Source organism: Carettochelys insculpta, chromosome 1, assembly GCF_033958435.1.
Source record: "Carettochelys insculpta isolate YL-2023 chromosome 1, ASM3395843v1, whole genome shotgun sequence".
In the NCBI taxonomy this organism is placed as follows: Eukaryota; Metazoa; Chordata; order Testudines; family Carettochelyidae; genus Carettochelys; species Carettochelys insculpta.
The window spans coordinates 57,072,591-57,091,559 of NC_134137.1; the positions used below are offsets into that span (position 1 = coordinate 57,072,591).

At 43.2% G+C, this 18,969-nt stretch overlaps 1 protein-coding gene across 16 annotated transcripts in view; it reads right to left on the reverse strand.

The window, feature by feature from the left end:
• Positions 1 to 18,768, reverse strand: part of SUPT20H (SPT20 homolog, SAGA complex component) — a 59,433-nt gene extending 40,665 nt beyond the window's left edge. For all 16 annotated transcript variants that reach the window (XR_012644366.1, XM_074986843.1, XM_074986829.1 and 13 more), the window contains exons 1-5: positions 18,669 to 18,768; positions 17,036 to 17,131; positions 12,489 to 12,524; positions 11,352 to 11,410; positions 11,206 to 11,272 (exon numbers count right to left, since the gene is read on the reverse strand). Coding sequence is in view for 15 of the 16 variants with exons in the window: in XM_074986843.1 (XP_074842944.1) it covers positions 11,206 to 11,272; positions 11,352 to 11,410; positions 12,489 to 12,524; positions 17,036 to 17,038 (165 nt within the window). In the remaining variant the exon portion in view is untranslated. The remainder of the gene's footprint in view (positions 1 to 11,205; positions 11,273 to 11,351; positions 11,411 to 12,488; positions 12,525 to 17,035; positions 17,132 to 18,668) is intronic.
• Between the last annotated feature and the right edge of the window lie 201 nt (positions 18,769 to 18,969).

The following is an 18,969-nucleotide window of genomic DNA, read 5'->3' on the forward strand; positions in this document are numbered from 1 at the left end:
ATTAACTTGCCTAACAAGGTATCAAACATTTTCCGAATATTTTTTGTTGTCTGTACTGTTACAGACGTAATTGTTGATAGATATTTGGAGCTAAATGATGAAAAACAACAAACTAGTATCATTAGACTGTGGGAGTTTGTCCTACTGACTCATGCTGCTGCCCCTGACAGTTTGGGTGCTTGAGAGGAAGATGTAACAGATCCCAAATCTCAACCCCACCAATTCACCTAGTCATGCAGCATTTTCCTTACATGTACTCCTCTGTACGTTTCCCCAGGGAAAGATGGTATGCCCTCAGAAATCCTCAAATGCACCAGTGGTACCCTAGGATCAGAGCTGCATGGAATACTTTCCCAATGCTGGAGAGAAGGCAGCATACCGCAAGATATGAGGGATGCTAACATCGTTACTGTCTACAAGAACGAGGGTGACAAAAGCAATTGTAACAACTATCACAGCATCTCCCTTCTCAGTACCGGGGGGGAGCTATTTTCACGTGTTGTTCTGAAGAGGCTCAATGTTCTTGCAGAGAGAGTCTACCCTGAGTCTCAGTGTGGGTTCAGAGCTGAACAGTCCACCATAGACATGGTTTTCTCTGTTAGGCAACTACAAGAAAAGTGCAGGGAGCAGAACAAACCTCTGTACATTGCCTTCATGGACCTGACCAAGGCATTTGACCTCGTCAGCAGAAAAGGTCTGTTTGTGATTCTGGCTAAGATCGGCTGTCCCCCCAACTCTGCTCAGCATTATTAGGGCCTTCAACGAAGGGGACCGTCATATACAACGGATCCACATCTGAACCCTTTGAGATTCTCAGCAGAGTGAAGCAGGGGTGGGTGCTGGCTCCAACACTGTTCGGCATCTTCTTTGCAGTTTTGCTCAAATATGCCTTCGGAACTGCTACAGAGGGCCTCTCTCTCCGCACGAGAATGGACGGCAACCTCTTCAAACTGTCAAGGCTTAGAGCAAGGACCAGGGTGCTTACGAAGCATCTAAGGGAGTTCCTTTTTGCTGACGATGCAGCCATTGCTGTTCACACTCAGCAGGAACTGCAGTCACTCATAACTCACTTTGCGGATGCATGTATGGAATTTGGCCTCACAATCAGCTTAAAGAAGACCCAGGTGATAGGCCAAAACATGGCTAACGAACCATCTATCAACGTGTTAGACTACGAACTCGAAGTCATCCATGAGTTCGTGTACTTAGGCTCGACGATCTCGGACAACTTGTCACTTGATAGCAAGATCAACAAGTGCATTGGAAAAGCCGCCACAACTTTCTCCAGGCTGATGAAGAGAGTATGGGCTAACAATAAGCTCACTGTACACACCAAGGTGCAGGTCTACACAGCCTATGTTTTGAGCACACTGCTGTACGGCAGTGAAACATGGACTTTGCGCTCAAAACAAGAGCAGCAGCTCAACACATTCCACATGCGCTGCCGTAGGCGCATACTCAGTATCTCATGGCAGGACAAGGTCCCCAGTAGCGCAGTGCTTGAGAGGGCAGGCACTGCCTCCATCTTCACCCTTCTCAAACAGAGGCGTATGCGCTGGCTGGGCCATGTCTCACGCATGACGGATGGCCGAATACCGAAGGACCTCCTCTTCGGGGAACTGGCATCTGGAAAGAGGCCGAAAGGGCGACCTAAATTATGCTACAAGGACACGTGCAAGCGTGACCTCGGTGCTCTCTCTATCAGTGTGAACACCTGGCATTCGCTCGCCTCAGACAGGCATGCCTGGAAACAGGGAGTGAAGTAAGCTCTTGTTGTGTACGAAACTACCTTGGTGAAGGAAGCGGAAGACAGGAGAGCCCTCAGGAAGATCCAAGCCCGTGATACCAGAGCGACATCTGCCTACCGCTGCTCACAGTGGCCGTGTCTACACTAGCCCCAAACTTCGAAATGGCCATGCAAATGGCCATTTCGAAGTTTACTAATGAAGTGCTGAAATGCATATTCAGTGCTTCATTAGCATGTGGGCGGCCGCGGCACTTCGAAATTGATGCGCCTCGCCGCTGTGCGGCTCGTCCCGACGGGGCTCCTTTTCGAAAGGACCCACCTACTTCGAAGTCCTCTTATTCCCATGAGCTGATGGGAATAAGGGGACTTCGAAGTAGCCAGGGTCCTTTCGAAAAGGCACCCTGTCGGGACGAGCCGCACAGCGGTGAGGCGCGTCAATTTCAAAGTGCCGCGGCCGCCCGCATGCTAATGAAGCGTTGAATATGCATTTCAGCGCTTCATTAGTAAACTTCGAAATGGCCATTTGCGTGACCATTTTGAAGTTTGGGGCTAGTGCAGATGTAGCCAGTGTGAAAAGGACTGCCACTCCTGGACTGGATTGCACAGCCACAGAAGACACTGCTCGAATCAGTCCAACTGGGGCACAAACCCATGATCCCTCGGGATCGAAGGATGCCTACTACTAATAGGACTCTATTACCAAAAACAAACAAAATCTCCCCACAAGTAGGAAAGCCAATGGTCCATCTAGCTAGTATTATGTCTCTGAAAGTGAATCAGTCTAGGATTGCTTCCCTTTTGGAATTAACTCTTATCAAATGTTGATCTTGTTTTCAATAAAAGGTTTGGTTTTGGTACTGTAAAATTACATTCCTTCCATTTCTGTAATACTGTAGCTCAAGATCTCCAAAGCACATGACAAGGCATTCTAACTTGAAAGTACTTAAATTCTTTAGGACTAAGCTCTGGAACAAAGTCTTTGCTCACAGGAAATGAATGTCAGATAGACAAGGCAATGTCAGATAACTGGCTCTTAGAATACAGTAAAAGATCATTATCCAGCCCCAGCCCAGGTAACTGGCCCTGTGGTGGCCTGTCAGCTGGCCCTAAGTAACCAGACCACAGCCTGTGGCAGGGTGGTTATCACAATGTGCTAGTTACCTGAGTGCTGGATAACCGAGCTTTTACGGTACTCACTTACTAGATAGCATATTATATATTTTCACAGTGAACTAAAAACACTCAAAGGTAAGCAAGATCTCCACCTGTGTGAAGGGAACAAAATTATGACAGTTTTACTTCTGTTCTGGGATGTAAACATTGTGCAGGTGTGAGTCAGTTCGTCTTCTCAAAAGCACTATTTTAATTTCTTCAGCTGACCACTTTTGACAGAACTACAGTAAAACCTTGAGTTACTTAGTGGTTGCATTCTTGCAGGCCTTGCCTAACTCAAATTTTTCTGGAAGTCGATGGGAAATGGGTTTCCAGCTCCCCTGGGCTTGCAGGTGCTGGGAAACTGACCAGCCTCACAGGGCTGGGCACTTTCCTGGCTCCCAGAGTGGCGGGAAGCTGTGAACCAAGGGGCAGCCTGGTTCTCATCTTCCCGCCACTTGCGGGACCTGGGAAACTGACCAGGCATGAACTGGTCAGTTTCCTGGGTCCTGTGAGCGGAGGGGAGGTGGAGGAAGCAGCCTGGCTCCTGGCTCCTCTCCCCTTGCAGAGCTAGGAAACTGACCAGGGCAGCAGCCTTGGTGTTTCCTGGCTCCAGCCAGTGGAAGGGAGACAGGAACAAGGGGCAGCCTGGCTCCTGCCACTGCTCCACTCCTTGGAGCCAGGAAACTGACTAGGACTGCTGCCCTGGTCAATTTCCCAGCTCTGCAAGTGGAGGGGAGCCAGGAGCCAGGCTGCCACCTGGTTACCAGCTCCCGGGCCCTCCAGAGACTGGGAAACAACTCCTGTCGGGGCAGCAGACAAGACTCAGACTGCTGCCCCTGTCAGGAGTAATTTCCCTTCTCCTGTCAGAGGCAGCAGCCTGATTCTTGCTGCCACCCCTGACAGGAGTAGGAAGCCACTCCTGGCAGGGGTGGCAGCCAAGAGTCAGGGAAACTGCTCCTGTCGGGGCAGCAGTCACATTAACCTGAGACACATGCAACTTGGTTGTGTATATCTCAAGGGTTTACTGTACTAAATGAAGGCAGAATTAGATATAGGGTATATTTCAGAAGTGTATCAAAGTATCCCACTAACAGTGGAAAAGAGGGATCTATATTTATAAGTGTGAGAATTGTCCCCTAATAAATTACATAATTCCGTTGTAAATCTAGCTTAATTCAGCTAACCACATACAACTATGTGAATGACAAAGTAATTTTATTTTTTCCAAATATATGGCCAGTTAAGTAGCTGTTCAGCTATATCTTCTTATCTTTTTCAGCCCTCTGAGGCTAAACTGATATATTTTTAGCATCAAGTTCAAATTATTCATTCTGAACTGAACTATTTAAAACAACTTTAGAAGCACAGAAATAAATAGTTTGCCATATGAACAGTCACTTGAAAGCACGAGAGTTCAAAATCAGTTCCGGTAAAAACACCGATTTCTTCATTGAGCTGGCTGTTAGGAGTACTGGCTCAGGACTGGTCCTAGTTGGCCTGCGGGCTGCTGCTAGGATATAAATGCCAGATAAGGGGGCAATAGGGCGCCGACCATTTTCCCCTGTCTACCTCCCCCTGGCATTCAGCAAAAGTAGAGCGTGAGAGCTTCATTATGTCTGGTCCAAACTTGAGAGGCCAGTTACAGCAATAACCAAGAGGTAAAGAATTGCCTCTTTTCCCTCCACTGTATTTTGCTGGGACCCAATAACAAGTGCATACTATAAAGAACAGCTATTCTTTCTCTGTCTCAAACAAGATCTAGGAGAAGTGATGTTTATTTTTCCTGCCTTCATATTTCGGTACATGTCTATTTTTCCTACCTCTGCTGTACAGTAAGGCGTTCAATCAAGATTTTTTTAGCCCACCAAACATCAACTGGAGACAAAGATGATTAATCGCAAGAGTATGTATTACTGTCATTTTCCCACACTAGGGATGTAAAACCCTATTTAATTAGCTAACTAGTTAACCAATTAAACAGCACCCCACCCCCAGCTGGGCTGGAAAGCTTCCCTGGGGCTGCTGCAGCTGGGTACTCCAACTGGGCTGAAGCACCCCTTCGCAGGCTACATGGGGCTGCAGCAGCTCCCATCAGTTAACCATAACTGGTGAATCTCAGCCCTTTAGGGCAAGGCTTACTGGTTAACCATTAGTATCCCTCTGTCAGACACGAACTTAAAAAAAAAAAAAAAAATCACTGAAATTTACACTGTCCAAGTTTACTTTTGTTATTGGTCATCTCTCAACAAGGTTAAAGTGAGAATTTCTGAAAAGCTATTCTTGTTGGTTATTGGGTATCACGTTATATGTTAGTACGCAAATAAGGAAAAATGCTGCTACTATCACTCTGAGGAAATGTTTCCTTTTTTCCCCAAGCTGATTGTACTGGTCTCAATAAAGCTGTGTCTATTACTATAACAACAAGAGGCTATTTCTGAAAGGCCAGCCTATGACTTCGCACCCAACACAGGCAAACTTCATCACAAACATTTAAGTTTCAGTAATGTGCCAAAAAAGTCCTCTCTGTTTACCATGTTTAGAAAAATCTTTACCCGAAGCCCAGCAAATTCATACCTGATTCCACAGGCAACAGAAATTAATAGCATAGTCTCTGCCCTAACTAGATATGTAGTTATGTCATCCTGTGGAAACACCACAATTTTAATTCTGTCACTTTCTTAACCTGGAAAACTAACCTTTTTCAATAACAAAAACCTGCTGCAAAGCTGAAGTCCTGACCTAGTTGCTCCAGTATAATAAATGATGGCTGCATTAGCATAACTACAAAACAGATTGTTGAAAATAATCAGAGGCTGGTTTATCATTTTCCATCTTCAGAACACAAAATGCCCTGTCAACCCCACGTTATTTTCCTATATAAAGTGCAATCACACTAGTCCCTCTCCAAACATTTCCTTGAATGATTTACTGTATACAAGATTTTGAAAACTTTATTAATACATGTTATTCAAGCAGTCATAATATTCAACACTTCGATAGCATTCCAAAACATCAACCATGCCTCACACAATGCTGGTGAGCTTTTATATCTCTTCTACAGAAAGAGGAAAGAAAGCAGGCAAATTATATGCCTACAGTCTCACACACTAAAAACTGCTGGATAATCTTTGTTTCAATACTCATTTTTTTGGGGGGCCATTGCAGAAGATATACTGGTGCCTTGGTCCAGCTGTGAGTGCAGAGGACAGGACCCGGTGACCTCTCGAGGTTCCTTCTAGTTCTAGTGGTCTAAGACTATGCAAATAAATTCACATCAACACAACCAATGAAGTGATTCAAAAAATATGCAAGTATTAACAAAAAGAGGCAAGGGGTGAGAGAACACAAAGAAAACAACAAAAACATTTTTGTTTAAATTTTGATTTCTCACAAGGGCTATACTCTGCCCTATATCCCATAATAACTGACAGAAAGCAATTTATTCACATAATTTAGACAGAGGGCAAATTACAGGCCAGGTCCTCTTCCTTAAGTGGTCATAATCTTGGATTGCTTTTATGCACTGTATAACCAAAAATGACTTCACTCTGGATATGTGGTTAGAAACTGTTTCTATTAATTATTTGACACATTTATTTTATTTCTTCAGGTGGTGACAGAAGTAATGAAGATATGACGTCTTCACGCAGCCTCTTCCTTCCCAAAAATGCTCTGTATTAAATTTACAGTTCAAGTGGAAAAAAAATGTCTCAAAGTAGCTAAACTGAGAAGTCTGGAACTCTTCCTTGAGTGCATTTTAATTGTTTTTCCAATCTTGAAGAGACTGCGTCCACTCCAGAGACATGCTCTAATTCATCCACAGATTATTGGGCTGAATACAGGAGTCAGTGAGTAATATTCTGTGGCCTTTGTTATGCAGTAAAATTAGATTATAATCTCACAACAGCTTGGCTGGGCTGGAGCGGCATCCCCAGCAGCGCCCCACCCCTCAGCCCTCCAGGCCACTGCAGACAGGGGACTGCTCCAGCTGTGCTGGAGTGCTCCCCACCTGTGGCAGCCCTGCATGGATTGAGCAACCCCCTCTCCATGCCAGGTAGGGGGTCTCTCCAGCCCCTATTGGTTAGTTGTTAACATCCCTAGTAACAAACTACTTTTTCATTCAACTTCTGCCTCATGCTAAACAATAGCACATAATTCTATAGCCAGGAGAGCGTACTTCCACTCAATCACAGGAAGTAGTGGTGTGTAGGGGAGGTGTCTAGTCACAGAGTCTTGCAAACTTAGTCCCCACAGCCCCAGCCCATGTAGTGTGGTGGGGGCTAGCCCGCCAGCTGTGTGGTGGCTGGGGGGGAAGAGGCTGCCCTGTACAAATGTGAAGTGTAGAAAAGAAGTTTTTCGGCCCTCCTGCTACATCCTGTGCAAGGAAGAAAAACTTCACTCCACACAGGGCAGGACATGGTGCTATCTGGTCCGCACAGCCAAGCCCGCCATGGCTTCACGCTGGGGCTCTTTTTCATGGGTAGATGTGATCGCTGCGCTGCCCAGAAAGAAATTCAAATTGCTGGGCCTCCTGTTTCCTACATACCTGGAAAGCAGCAGAGGGGAAAGCGGCCAGAACAGACACATTTGGGGCATTATGGGATACCTCTGGAAGCCGATAAAAATCAATTTAAAGTAATGTTGTTTCCACACGAGCATTAACTCGACCTTTTAAATTTAAACTTGGTGATGCATTACATCAGAGGGTTGGGGTGAGAAAGTCAACCTTAGTCTCTCTTAAAACTGACCTAATGGTTTTGCAGTGAAGACAGCTGCACTGTAAAATCAAGCTAAGTGTCTTAAAATCAACTTTATGCTGCAGTGTAGACATAGCCAGAGTTCTGTGTGACATTCATTGCAGCTACACCTGCCTACACAAAGCAAGCATGTAATTTCTTAGATTCAGAGGCCAGAAAGGACCATTGTGATCATGGAGTCAGACCTTCCGTATAAACAGAAACCATACAGTCTCACTCAGATGAATTCCTAGAGCATATCCTTTAGGAAAGATCCATTTTGATTTAGACATTTATGGAGAATTCCCCACAATCCTTGGTAAACTGTTTTAGATACGTAGTACTTTAAAGACTAACAAAATGATTTATTCGGTGACGAGCTTTTGTGGCTCAGACCCACTTCTTCAGATCAATTTCATTTCCAATACAGACTGACATTTACAAGTACAGAGTGTCAGTCTGTATTGGAAATGAAATTGATCTGAAGAAGTGGGTCTGAGCCACAAAAGCTCATCACCAAATAAATCATTGTTAGTCTTTAAAGTGCTACATTTCTGCTGCTTTGTTTTGTTGGAGTAAAGACTAAGATGGCTACCTCTCCGTTACTGTTCCAGTTATATTATATTCAAACACACACACTATTTTCAGTGTGATTTTGTCTAGTTGCATGTTCCAGCCACTGGATCGTGTTAAAACTTTCTCTGATTGGTTGATATCAGGCTTATAGATGTGTCATTTGACCTTTGGCATAAGATTAATGTTTTTCCAGTCTTCTGGAATCTCTGTAGTGCTCCAACTCTTATTGGAAAGTCAACATTAACAGTCCAGCAAGCTCAGCTCTCAAAAAATGCTTGCATGCAACTTATATATGGATCTGCTGATTTAAATATGTGTAAGGTTAACACTTACCCAGGGCAAACATTAAAATACATGTTGCTCAGTATTATTTGTTCCTGCAGCAGTTTAGTCTGTCTTCATTTATCAGCCTGTTTTTTGGTAGAATAGGTAATTGCATCCAGCAGAAGAGTTCCTTCAACCCCTTGTTACTATTATAACACCTCCCTCATAGTCCATTAACACCTAAAAAGTAGTACTACAGCACAGAAGCAGGTTCATATTTTGTTTACCATGCTTGTATCTAGTATTGCATGGTTTCTAACATGAGGTTCAAAGGTTTATTCAGATGATTTTCAACAACTAACCCTGTGCCCCACCTATGGTGTGGAATGCTTTCCCAATTGCATACAAGCACTATAGTTGCCAAAAGGCTTGCCTAAATACATAGTCCGTGTGCCTACAAGCCTTACCTGCATTACAAGGATAGTCACGTCAGGGATGTGGTGATTTTAGGATTTTTACTGGTTGTAGGCCTGACCTTCCAGCCCACACACAGTTCAGCATTAGTGAGGATTATGATCTGAGGCCCAGTTTGGAAGATTGATTAATACTTAGTCATAGAATTCTTCTAGTGTTCTGACACAAGTGTGCTACTGGCCAAAATCTAGAGGGAGCAACCGCTCTGGGTATTGCATCAGCTCATCCTGCTCTTTATCGGCCACCTCTGAAGTAGCACCTCACTGAGGAAACCATACTAGCCCTTGTGAGCAGGCAGAGAAAAGATGACAGTGGTGCTGGGAGTACCACAAAAATTAAGAAAGCATTTGCATAGGGGTAGGGTAATACACCTCAAATAATGTCATAGTTCTAGGGGTCCCTAACTCCTGATTGGGGCCACATTCTGCACATCCTAGAGACATGTAACAGAAGGCCAACATGAATCAAAAAGTCTGCTAATTGAGGGAGACAAGCTGCAGGAACTCAAAATAATACAAGAGGAACCATACATTCTTAGTGATACACATAACATTAGGGGAAACTTTCATCCTGGACTATGAAATTAATAATTATCCCTTCTTACAGCAGCAATATCTTTATTAAATGTAGAAGAAGGAGTGAAAACACTATCAATGAAGTATGCAAATACTAAACCTGTAGAGTTGCAAACCTTGCTGAGAATCAAGAACCACACAGGACCAACAGAAGTTGGAAAGTCAGGCAGAAAATAACTTAGAAAGATGCAAGCCAGCACATCTGGCGAAAATATTCAATGGTCACCAAAACACATAAGTCAGTCCATACAGAAAAATCTAGAGGTGATGGCAGACAGCATATTAAACCTGGACTGGCAATGCAATATGGCAGGGGAAGTACTAATGCCAATTGGTTTCCAAACATCTCTTGTCCTTTCCCCGATGCACCACCTGTCCTTTGAGCCAAATGGACCATACTAGATCACACAACACCTCTGCCACTCATAGTAACCTAAGAATTTCATAGTAGTCTAATGAATTAAGGCCAATCATTTGTGCATGGAACTGTGCAAGCCCCTGAAGACAGTATCATGACTGTAGTGAGATAAAGATATTAGCCAGCCAGCCACACATGTTGCAACTGGGTTTCAGTGCAGCCTGTTTGGAGATTACAACACCACTCCCCTCAAAATTAGGCTCTTCCAGTAAAAATGCATTAGTAATTCTGTGGAGAAGTGGCCTATTCATATGACTCCCCTGAAGTCTCCTCTCCCCTCCCCAAAGTCATAGAAAAATCAAATTTTTGCATAATTTACGCCTCCAAACTTATTTCTTGGATAGTATATCCAAGATCTCTGGATAAGCACACAGGCTGAGCAGAATCACCACCTAATCTTATCAGAAGTAAAATAAATGTTTCAACTGTTGCAATTACCAATCACTAGCACACCACTGAGCATTAATCTTGGTGCTTTTAGTTACTTTCCAAGTCTTTAGTACACCTGCTTCCAAACATCCTTTCATTGTTCACATTTTGAAGATTATTTTTCATTCACGAAGGCCATAAATCCACATTTTCAAATGAAAACTTAAGTTTTGGAGAAAACACGAGACCAATGATCTATAGATGTGGGCAAAAATTCTGTATATGACCACAGGCACAGGAACTATGGGTACAGGTTTTGCACAGGCTTCTGACCTCCAAACACAGGCCTCTGGGCTCCTGGGGCCATAAGACACTGCTTCAGCACCCTGACTCCTGTCCATGTCCAACCCCCTCCACCAATTCCCTCAACTTGAGCCCTCAGAATGGTCAACAGACTGAACCATTCTCCTCAAAAGCTCCTCCCTACCTCACTTCCAGCTATTACAACCTATCTGATTTTCTCCCATCCACAAGTAAGAATTCACCTCCGTGGCTCCAGCCAACCCCATTGTCCCCACTCAGGCTGAACCTCTCACACTTTTTCCCACATATAGTGGGCAAGAGCAAGTAGGCACCACTGTACTGAATTTCTTTCATTATTCTTTCCTATTCATGCTGAACTGCAAAGACACTTGTCTTATAAACCTTGACTGTACAAACAAATTGTGATTTCTAAGCTATTCACTAGCTCAGAAGTAAGTGCTAGAGTCAGAAGACCTCTGCAAATGCCTTGTGCCATTTGTTACTGTGTCTCTACTATTAAAAGAGCTTGCTAAACACACTTATTTAGAGATTATACTGAATGGCTGCTTAACAAATAATTCCACTTACCTTTATCTCAGGCTCTTTTTCACATTCCTCTATATACAAGTCATATAGTTTTTGAAATACAGATTTTCTGAAATTAAGAAAAGTGTTAACATAAAAATTATGTTAAATCAATACAATAAAAAGTTAAATATTGAAATATTTGCTACCTTCCACTGGATAAATGTTTTCGTTTGGGAGGTCTCTGACGGGCACTTTCAATGACATACTAGAAAAGAAAGGTACATGAAACTCAGTTCTATCAGTGAAATTTAGAGTACATTATTTATGGTATTCTATGTTACAGAGCCAATAGACTATTGTACTGTAGTCTGTTAAATGGAGTAATACTCTCAGTTCTTGCATGGGTTACAGGGGAGGTAGTTACATAAGAGCGCTTGATTCCAACAACTAGCTAACAAAAGAGTTTTTTCATAGTTAAAATTAAACCAAAGTGGTAAGTTTCACGATTATCACTATTACTGTTAAAAAGCAGACCTTAAGTCTATGCCATTTTATGCCAACATTTTATATTTACAGCACTAAATCTTTGAATAAAACCTGAAATTTCACTGTATTTTAACCATGACAATTGTGATATTCAGATATAGTTCTGCTGCCCTAGTACAACTCACTACCTTTGAATACAGCCAACTGTATTTTAGAAATCATACTTTGTTCTGGTGTTTCTTTAATACTTTTAGAAGGTGGGGGTAATCCTAAACAAAAGCAAAACGTTTACAATATTTTCATAAATGTTAGTTAAGATTCTCAGATCAAATTTAGCCCTTCATTTAGCTTTTACAAAGAGGAGATTTCACAAAAATCCAAAGTCTGGAGGAAACATTTCCATTCTTGATAAACTGCTGATTAATCATTTGGTTTATTTTAATAGCAACAGGTTCTCCCTTTCTCCCCCAAAATTTTCTATCCAATATTTTATAGTGTAGGAGAACATGCATAAGAAAAAGCAACTCATGCATTCTTTGTTGATTGTAGGAAGACTCAAAATGCTCACACTAAATTTACGCAGTCCAGAAAAACAGCAGCCCTGTAGGATTCTACTTGATCAGAGTACAAAATTGTTTTAAAAATAGGAAACTAAATTTCTTGAATGTTTTCATTATTGGAAAGGCCAAAGCAAGCAGATTCTATGGGTGGGCTGATCAACAACTTTGCAAACCTGATGTACTACACACAGTTTATATAAAAACACATTCATGTAATAAAAATGCATGTAATATAAGCAGTCGTTTAAATTTAAGACTATTATTTACATGTCAATAGCAAGCTTAGCTACTCCTTACCTCTGCTCGATCCAATGCCAGTTCTAAAGCTTGTTGCTGAAAAAAATTATAAACAGTTTTCTTAGAAAACGTGTTAACCGATGAAAACCTTGCACCACAACAACCACCCCAAACTCTGACTAGGACTCAGAGTAGTATTAATTTGTTATTTTTACAGCACTAGCTGATTAAAAGTAGGATTCTTTGGCATTCACAGAATTCTACCAATAAATTCTGTGTTTAGCCACATTAACAGGAATTAACTCCATTACAGTAACTGTGTAGACTCGATGATGCTGAACTATAAGGCAGGCAATACCAAGTTGCAATCAAAACAATTAAAAAAAAATGCAAGAGAAAAGGAGTAGACAAGGCTGCTCTTTGCCTTCACCTTGGCTGCCAACACTCAAAACATGTTTAGCACAACCACCTGCTTGCAACTATTGTATCAGAAAGAGTAGCACTTTGAGATAAAGGATGTGTGCATGCACATGAAAGAGTGAGAAAGACCTAGTAACAGTTAAGTGTAAAGCAGAGTAGCCTTGAAGAAACAAATTAAAACCCATAGCCCCCCGATACCAAAAAGTGTGCATTAAAGGTCAACATCCTGCAAGATGCCATTACTCTGACTCTGTACATTACACTTCTCCTGTAAGCATGGATCTACCAGGGAGAGGTGACATACAAGCAGACATTCAGTCAAAACCTAAGATTTTTGTACCTCCTTAAAGATTCCCTTTAGGATGGATGGATAAGTATGTCAGATCTCATCATTGCAGACTGAACTAAGTCCTGCGAACCATTCATAACATCCAACAGCAGAATTCATTAGACAATACTTACTGTAGCTGACTTACAGAAACATAAAAAGTAGGGCTAGATGGTACCTCAAAAAGTCATTGTAAACCTAGAACATCCCTGACAAGTGTTTAGCCAACTTGTTTTGTAAAGGCTTCCCATGGAGGAGACAGAAGTTGTGGTCACCTCATCTCAAAAAAGATATATTGACATTAGAAAAGGTTCAGAAAAGGGCAACTAAAATGAACAGGGGTTTGGAACAGGCCCCATATAAAGAAAGCTTAAAAAGACTAGGACTTTTCAGCTTAGAAAAGAAGAGACACAGTGGGGATAGGATAGAGATATATAAAATTATGAGTTGTGTGGAGAAAGTAAAGAAGGAAAAATTATTTACTTGTTCCCATACGAGAAGAAATAAGGGACACCAACTAAACCTAATGGGCAGCAGGTTTAAAACAAATAAAAGGAAATTCTTCTTCATAGAATGCACATGCCAAAACACAGAACTCCTTGCCAGAGGAAGCTAAGAAGGCTAGGACTATAAGAGGGTATTTAAAAAAACAAGAGCATGATAAATTCACGGAGGTTAGGTCCATTAATGGCTATTAGCCAGGATGGGTAAGGAACGGTGTTCCAAGCATCTGTCTGTCAGAAGCTGGAGATGGATGGCAGGAGAGAGATCATTACCTGTTCAGTTCACTCCCTCTGGGACACCTGCAATTGGCCACTGTCAGCAGACAGGATACTGAGCTAGATGGACCTTTGGTCTGACCCAGTGTGGCTGTTCTTATGTTCTTGGCAGCCTATTCCAGAGTTTAACTTCCCTTACAGTTACAAATGCTTTTCCTAATATCTAACCTAAATCACCTTTGCTGATGATTAAGCTCCTTACTTCTTGTTCTACCTTCAGTGGACAGTAAGAACAATTGATCGTTGTAATCTTTTTAACAGCCCTTAACATAATGGAAGACTTGTTAGTTCATCCCTCATTCTTCTTTTCCAAAGACTAAATATTCTGAACTTTTTCCAACATGTAAATCAGATTTTTGTAAACCTTTTATAATTTTTGTTGCTCTCCTCTGGACTCTAAATCGTCCACATCCTTCTCAAGCTGTGGTACCCAGAACTGGACATACTACTCCACCTGTCAGGTATCAGAGGGGTAGCCGTGTTAGTCTGGATATGTAACAGCAACGAAGGGTCCCGTGGCACCTTACAGACTAACAGAAAAGTTCTAAGCATGAGCCTTCATGAGCAAAGACATGGCCAGCACCTGATGAAGTGAGTCTTTGCTCACAAAAGCTCATGCTTAGAACTTTTCTGTTAGTCTGTAAGGTGCCACAGGACTCTTCGTTGCTGCTACTCCAGCTGGAGCCTCACCAGTGCCAAGTACAGTGGACAACGAACTCTCTCTTGCATTTTGCACACAACATTCCTGTCAATGCACCTCAGAATCAAATTAGCCTTTTTGCAGCTGCAGCACATTGATGACTCAATGAGATGCACTTGACTCTGCAGAGCTTTTTCAGCATTGCTATAACCTGTGCAGTTCTTCACCATTTTGTAACTGTACATTAGGAAGAAAAAAACAAAGAAGTACTTTGTACTCTTCTGTATTCAAGTTAATCTTTTTGAATTCAGACCAATCATGGTCATTTTGAATTTTAAACATGACTTCCAAAGTCCATGCAATCCTTCCCAGCTTGGAATCATCAGCAAATTTTATACGTATACTCTCTACTTCATTATCTACATCATCAATGGAAATATCAACAAGTACCAGACCCAGGACTGACCCTTATGGGACCCCATTAAATATACCCTCCCATCCGACAGCGAACCATGGAGAACTACTCCAAGTCAATTTTTTCAGCCAGATATGTATTCACATTATAGTGATTTCATCTAGACTACATTTCCCCAGTTTGTGAGAAGGGCACGTGGCACTCTGTCAAAAGTCTTACTAAATATCAAAGTATCATCTCTACTGCTTTTGCCTACCCAATAGGTTAGTAAGCCTATCAAAGATAAAAATGAAGTTGGTTTGGCATGATTTGTTCTAGATAAATTCATGTTGACCATTCTATGCCCTCCTTATCCTCTACGGTTATGTCTACACAGGGTGCTGCTTCTGGCAGGGATGTGCAAATGAGGGCATTTGACAATGCAAATGACAGCTCATTTGCATATTCACACAGCTCATTTGCACAGTGCATGAGATCGTTGTTCTGTCAGAGGCTTCTGTCGTCACAAAACAAGCCAGGTAAACAGCCCCTTACTCCTGAAAAAAGAGGAATAAGAGGTCAGTTTCTTGACTCCAGTGAGTGGAGGGCAGCCAGTAACCAGGCAGCAACCTGGCTCCCTGCTCCCCGCCACTTGCAGAGCCAGGAGATTGACCAGGGTACAAGCCAGGATGCCACCTGGTTCCTGGCTCCCCACCTCTTGGTGGAGCCAGAAAACTGACCAGCACAGCAACATTGGTCAGTTTCCCAGTCCTGTCAGCAGCAGCAGCCTGACTCTCACTGCTCCTGACAGGACCTGGGAAACCTCTTGGCTTGGCTGCCACCACTGACATGAGCCAGGAAACTGACCAGCACAGGAGCCTGGCACAAGCTCCCCACCACTCAGAGTTACATCAACCTGAGATGTGCGCAACTCAAGTGTGCGTATCTCAGGGGTCTACTGTCGTATGCAAGCCAGATGCAGCCTATGAGTGGGATGCAGCCCGTGGGCCATATTTTACCCATACTACAATATATGGGAAGTAATTTTATTATCAGACAGAAACACTTCCTGACACCTTTCCAAAATTCAGGGAGTGGCCCCTCGGCAAAAATTATTGCCCACCTTGGTTTTACTGGGTTTTTACACTTCCCTGCTCACAGTAGCAAAAAACTTTGGCTGGCCTGTCTCTGTGTACACACATTCCAGTCGTCGCTTCAATTTACTATTAGCAGCAGCAAAACTGACATGCCTAGAGCCCTGCAAATATGCGAATGTCGATTTTACATCCGAGGACTACGTCTGAGGATTGGCTGCAGATACAAAAAATACTGTGTCAAGTCCGAGGGAAGAGTGCTTAGCTCTGGAGGGAACTTATATTCACAAACATATTACTACATCATGTTAGTGCACAGAAAGCAGCTACAGAAACACTGCTGTAAAAGCCAAAATGCTTCCCTTTCCCACACCCTGTGCATAATCTTTCAGCAACCGTAACCTTGGAAATTACTTGTAACAATAGTAGGTATGAAGTTTTCAGATAGATGCCTCACTTTCAAGCTGATGCTGTGCCTTTCATTTGCGAAGCCCGCTACTACAAAGCATCGAGACACAAAGGAAGAGAATTCAAGATATTTAAACTTTAAATATTTATATGAAAGAGAGAGAATTAAACTTTCTTGGTGCATGTGGGATAACAGTCCATAGGACTTTAGATATAGCACATCCACTGACACCTTGATATTAAGAAAATGCCCTATAAGCACGTAACTGCTAAATTATCTACCAGAGATGTGTGAGTAAGGCTTACACATTCCTCTGAATCATCTAATACTAGCCATTGTAGGAGACAAGACACCAGAATAAATTTAGAAGACAATTCCTATGTCTTAATAGCAGTGACTAAATGATTTAGATGCAGCATTCAATAGCTCCACATCAACTGGATTTCAGACACAAAAAGGACTTTTCCTTCTTCACCTTCACATGTCAAATACTCACCACCCTGAAGCCAAAAGAATTATGCAAAACATGATGACATCTCTTACCATTGTAGTTGAAGCCAGGGTCCAAAGGTCAGATGAAAGATTTAGGAGTTTTGGTGCAGTAGGCAAATGGTCATATTTTTAGGGTCACAGGAGATGCTGTAAAATTTGGGAAGAAGGAGAAATACAAATCACCAACTAAATTAAACAAGCACTATAAATTATTTAAACTGGATGCTTTGATGGCAAATTACATAGATTTTATTATTTAGCCCCTTTCATTCACTAATACAGAAGTCACTGTTGACTACTGTTGTCCTACAAGCAAAGCGTTATCAACCCTGTATCAACACCACTACTCGGGGGGGAAAGACAAACTCAGTCAAAAGAAATTACAGGGCCAAATGCAATTATCTACACCTGTGGTGTCTTGGGAGAATACCATATCAGTCTCTGATAAGTATAAGAAGGTGGGATATTAATGACTGCAAATGGTAAGCAATTTTTATATGTATTAGAGAACCAGCTACGATTTTACGTATTATTCAAGGGACAACAGCTCCACCAACCATTGAGGCATTAATTTTTCTCTGCACATAGGCTCCTTAGACACTTCATTCAGCTACTAACCAAATCCAGCATTATTTCACTTTTAAATTCAACTAGATAATGGTTTTCAGTTTCTTTAATAAAATTACAGAACTATAAATTTTTAAATCCTGTTTACTTGTAACCAATCATGCTCCATTTCCTTTCTGCCCCCTGCCTCTCTCTTTCAATGAGACTAGAACATGAATGGAGCTCAATTTTGCTTTTGGTTCTTAATGCTGCATTTCAAATCACTGTCATCTCCATGGAATTTATTTTGAAACATGGAAAACATGCCGGTTTTAGGTTCCATGCAGCTTTTTAAAATACATTTTAAATGAGGGATCATATTTAAATTAACAAGTATATCTGTCTGTTACTAGCTATGTGCAAGCCAGACTCTCAGAAACCTGTTCAGCCTTTTGGCATTTGTTTTTGGTCCCAGTTCCACAGACACACTATAGTACTGTACTATAATACTGTAACAGAGAGATAGCCATGTTAGTCTATATTGTAACCAAACAAATCAACAGTCACGCAGCACTTCGAAGTCTAACAAAATAATTTATTAGGTGATGAGCTTTCGTGGGGCAGACCTAGAAATGAAGGAGTAGCTCTGTCCCACGAAACCTCATCACTTAATACATTATTTTGTTAGTCTTTAAAGTGCTACGTAACTATAATGCCGGTAACTGATGCTGCCCTTCCACCAACGAAGCCACAGGTCCGACTTTCAATCACTTGCCAGGCTAGGCCAGGCGCTTTGCAAGCCAAGAGAAGACATCATCCCTGGCCCAGACACCCCCCAGGGCACGGGTGAGGAGGTTGGCGCTGTGTCCGCCGGATTCCAGGCGGTCTGACTGGGACGCGGAAGGCCCCGAGAGAGCCGGACGAGGGAACCCGGGCCGGGCCCCCTGCCAGGCGAGGGGTGCTCCGTGGGCGAGTATAGTCCAGGCCTTGCCTGGCCCCGCGGGGCGAGGCCCCCGGTGCCAGCGCCGCCGCTGGCAGGTGTCGGAGGCAGCCGCAGAGCCGCTCAGATGCTACGGGGCAGCCGCCAGGCCGAGCGGGGACACGGAGCTCACTCCAACCCCGCCCACGCCCCCCTTACCTGCCGGCCTCATGCCGGGTCCTGGGTCCCCGCCCCCGCCCGGCTGCCCCCGCAGCCCTTTCATCCGCCCCCAGGCCGCGACCCCGCGCGGTTGCTTCCGTTCCACCACTTCCGACTGCGAACCGGAAGGGGCGGGAAGAGTTACCCTAGAGACGGCGGAGGGCGGGGACCCCCCCGGTCGGCTCTGTTACCATGGTGAGCTAGCTCTGTATGGATCCCGCCCCAGCCGGCTCCCCCGGCCGCTCGGGGAGCATCTCCAGCGGGCGGAGCGGAAAGCCGCGAGCGGGGTGCGGTCTGGGGC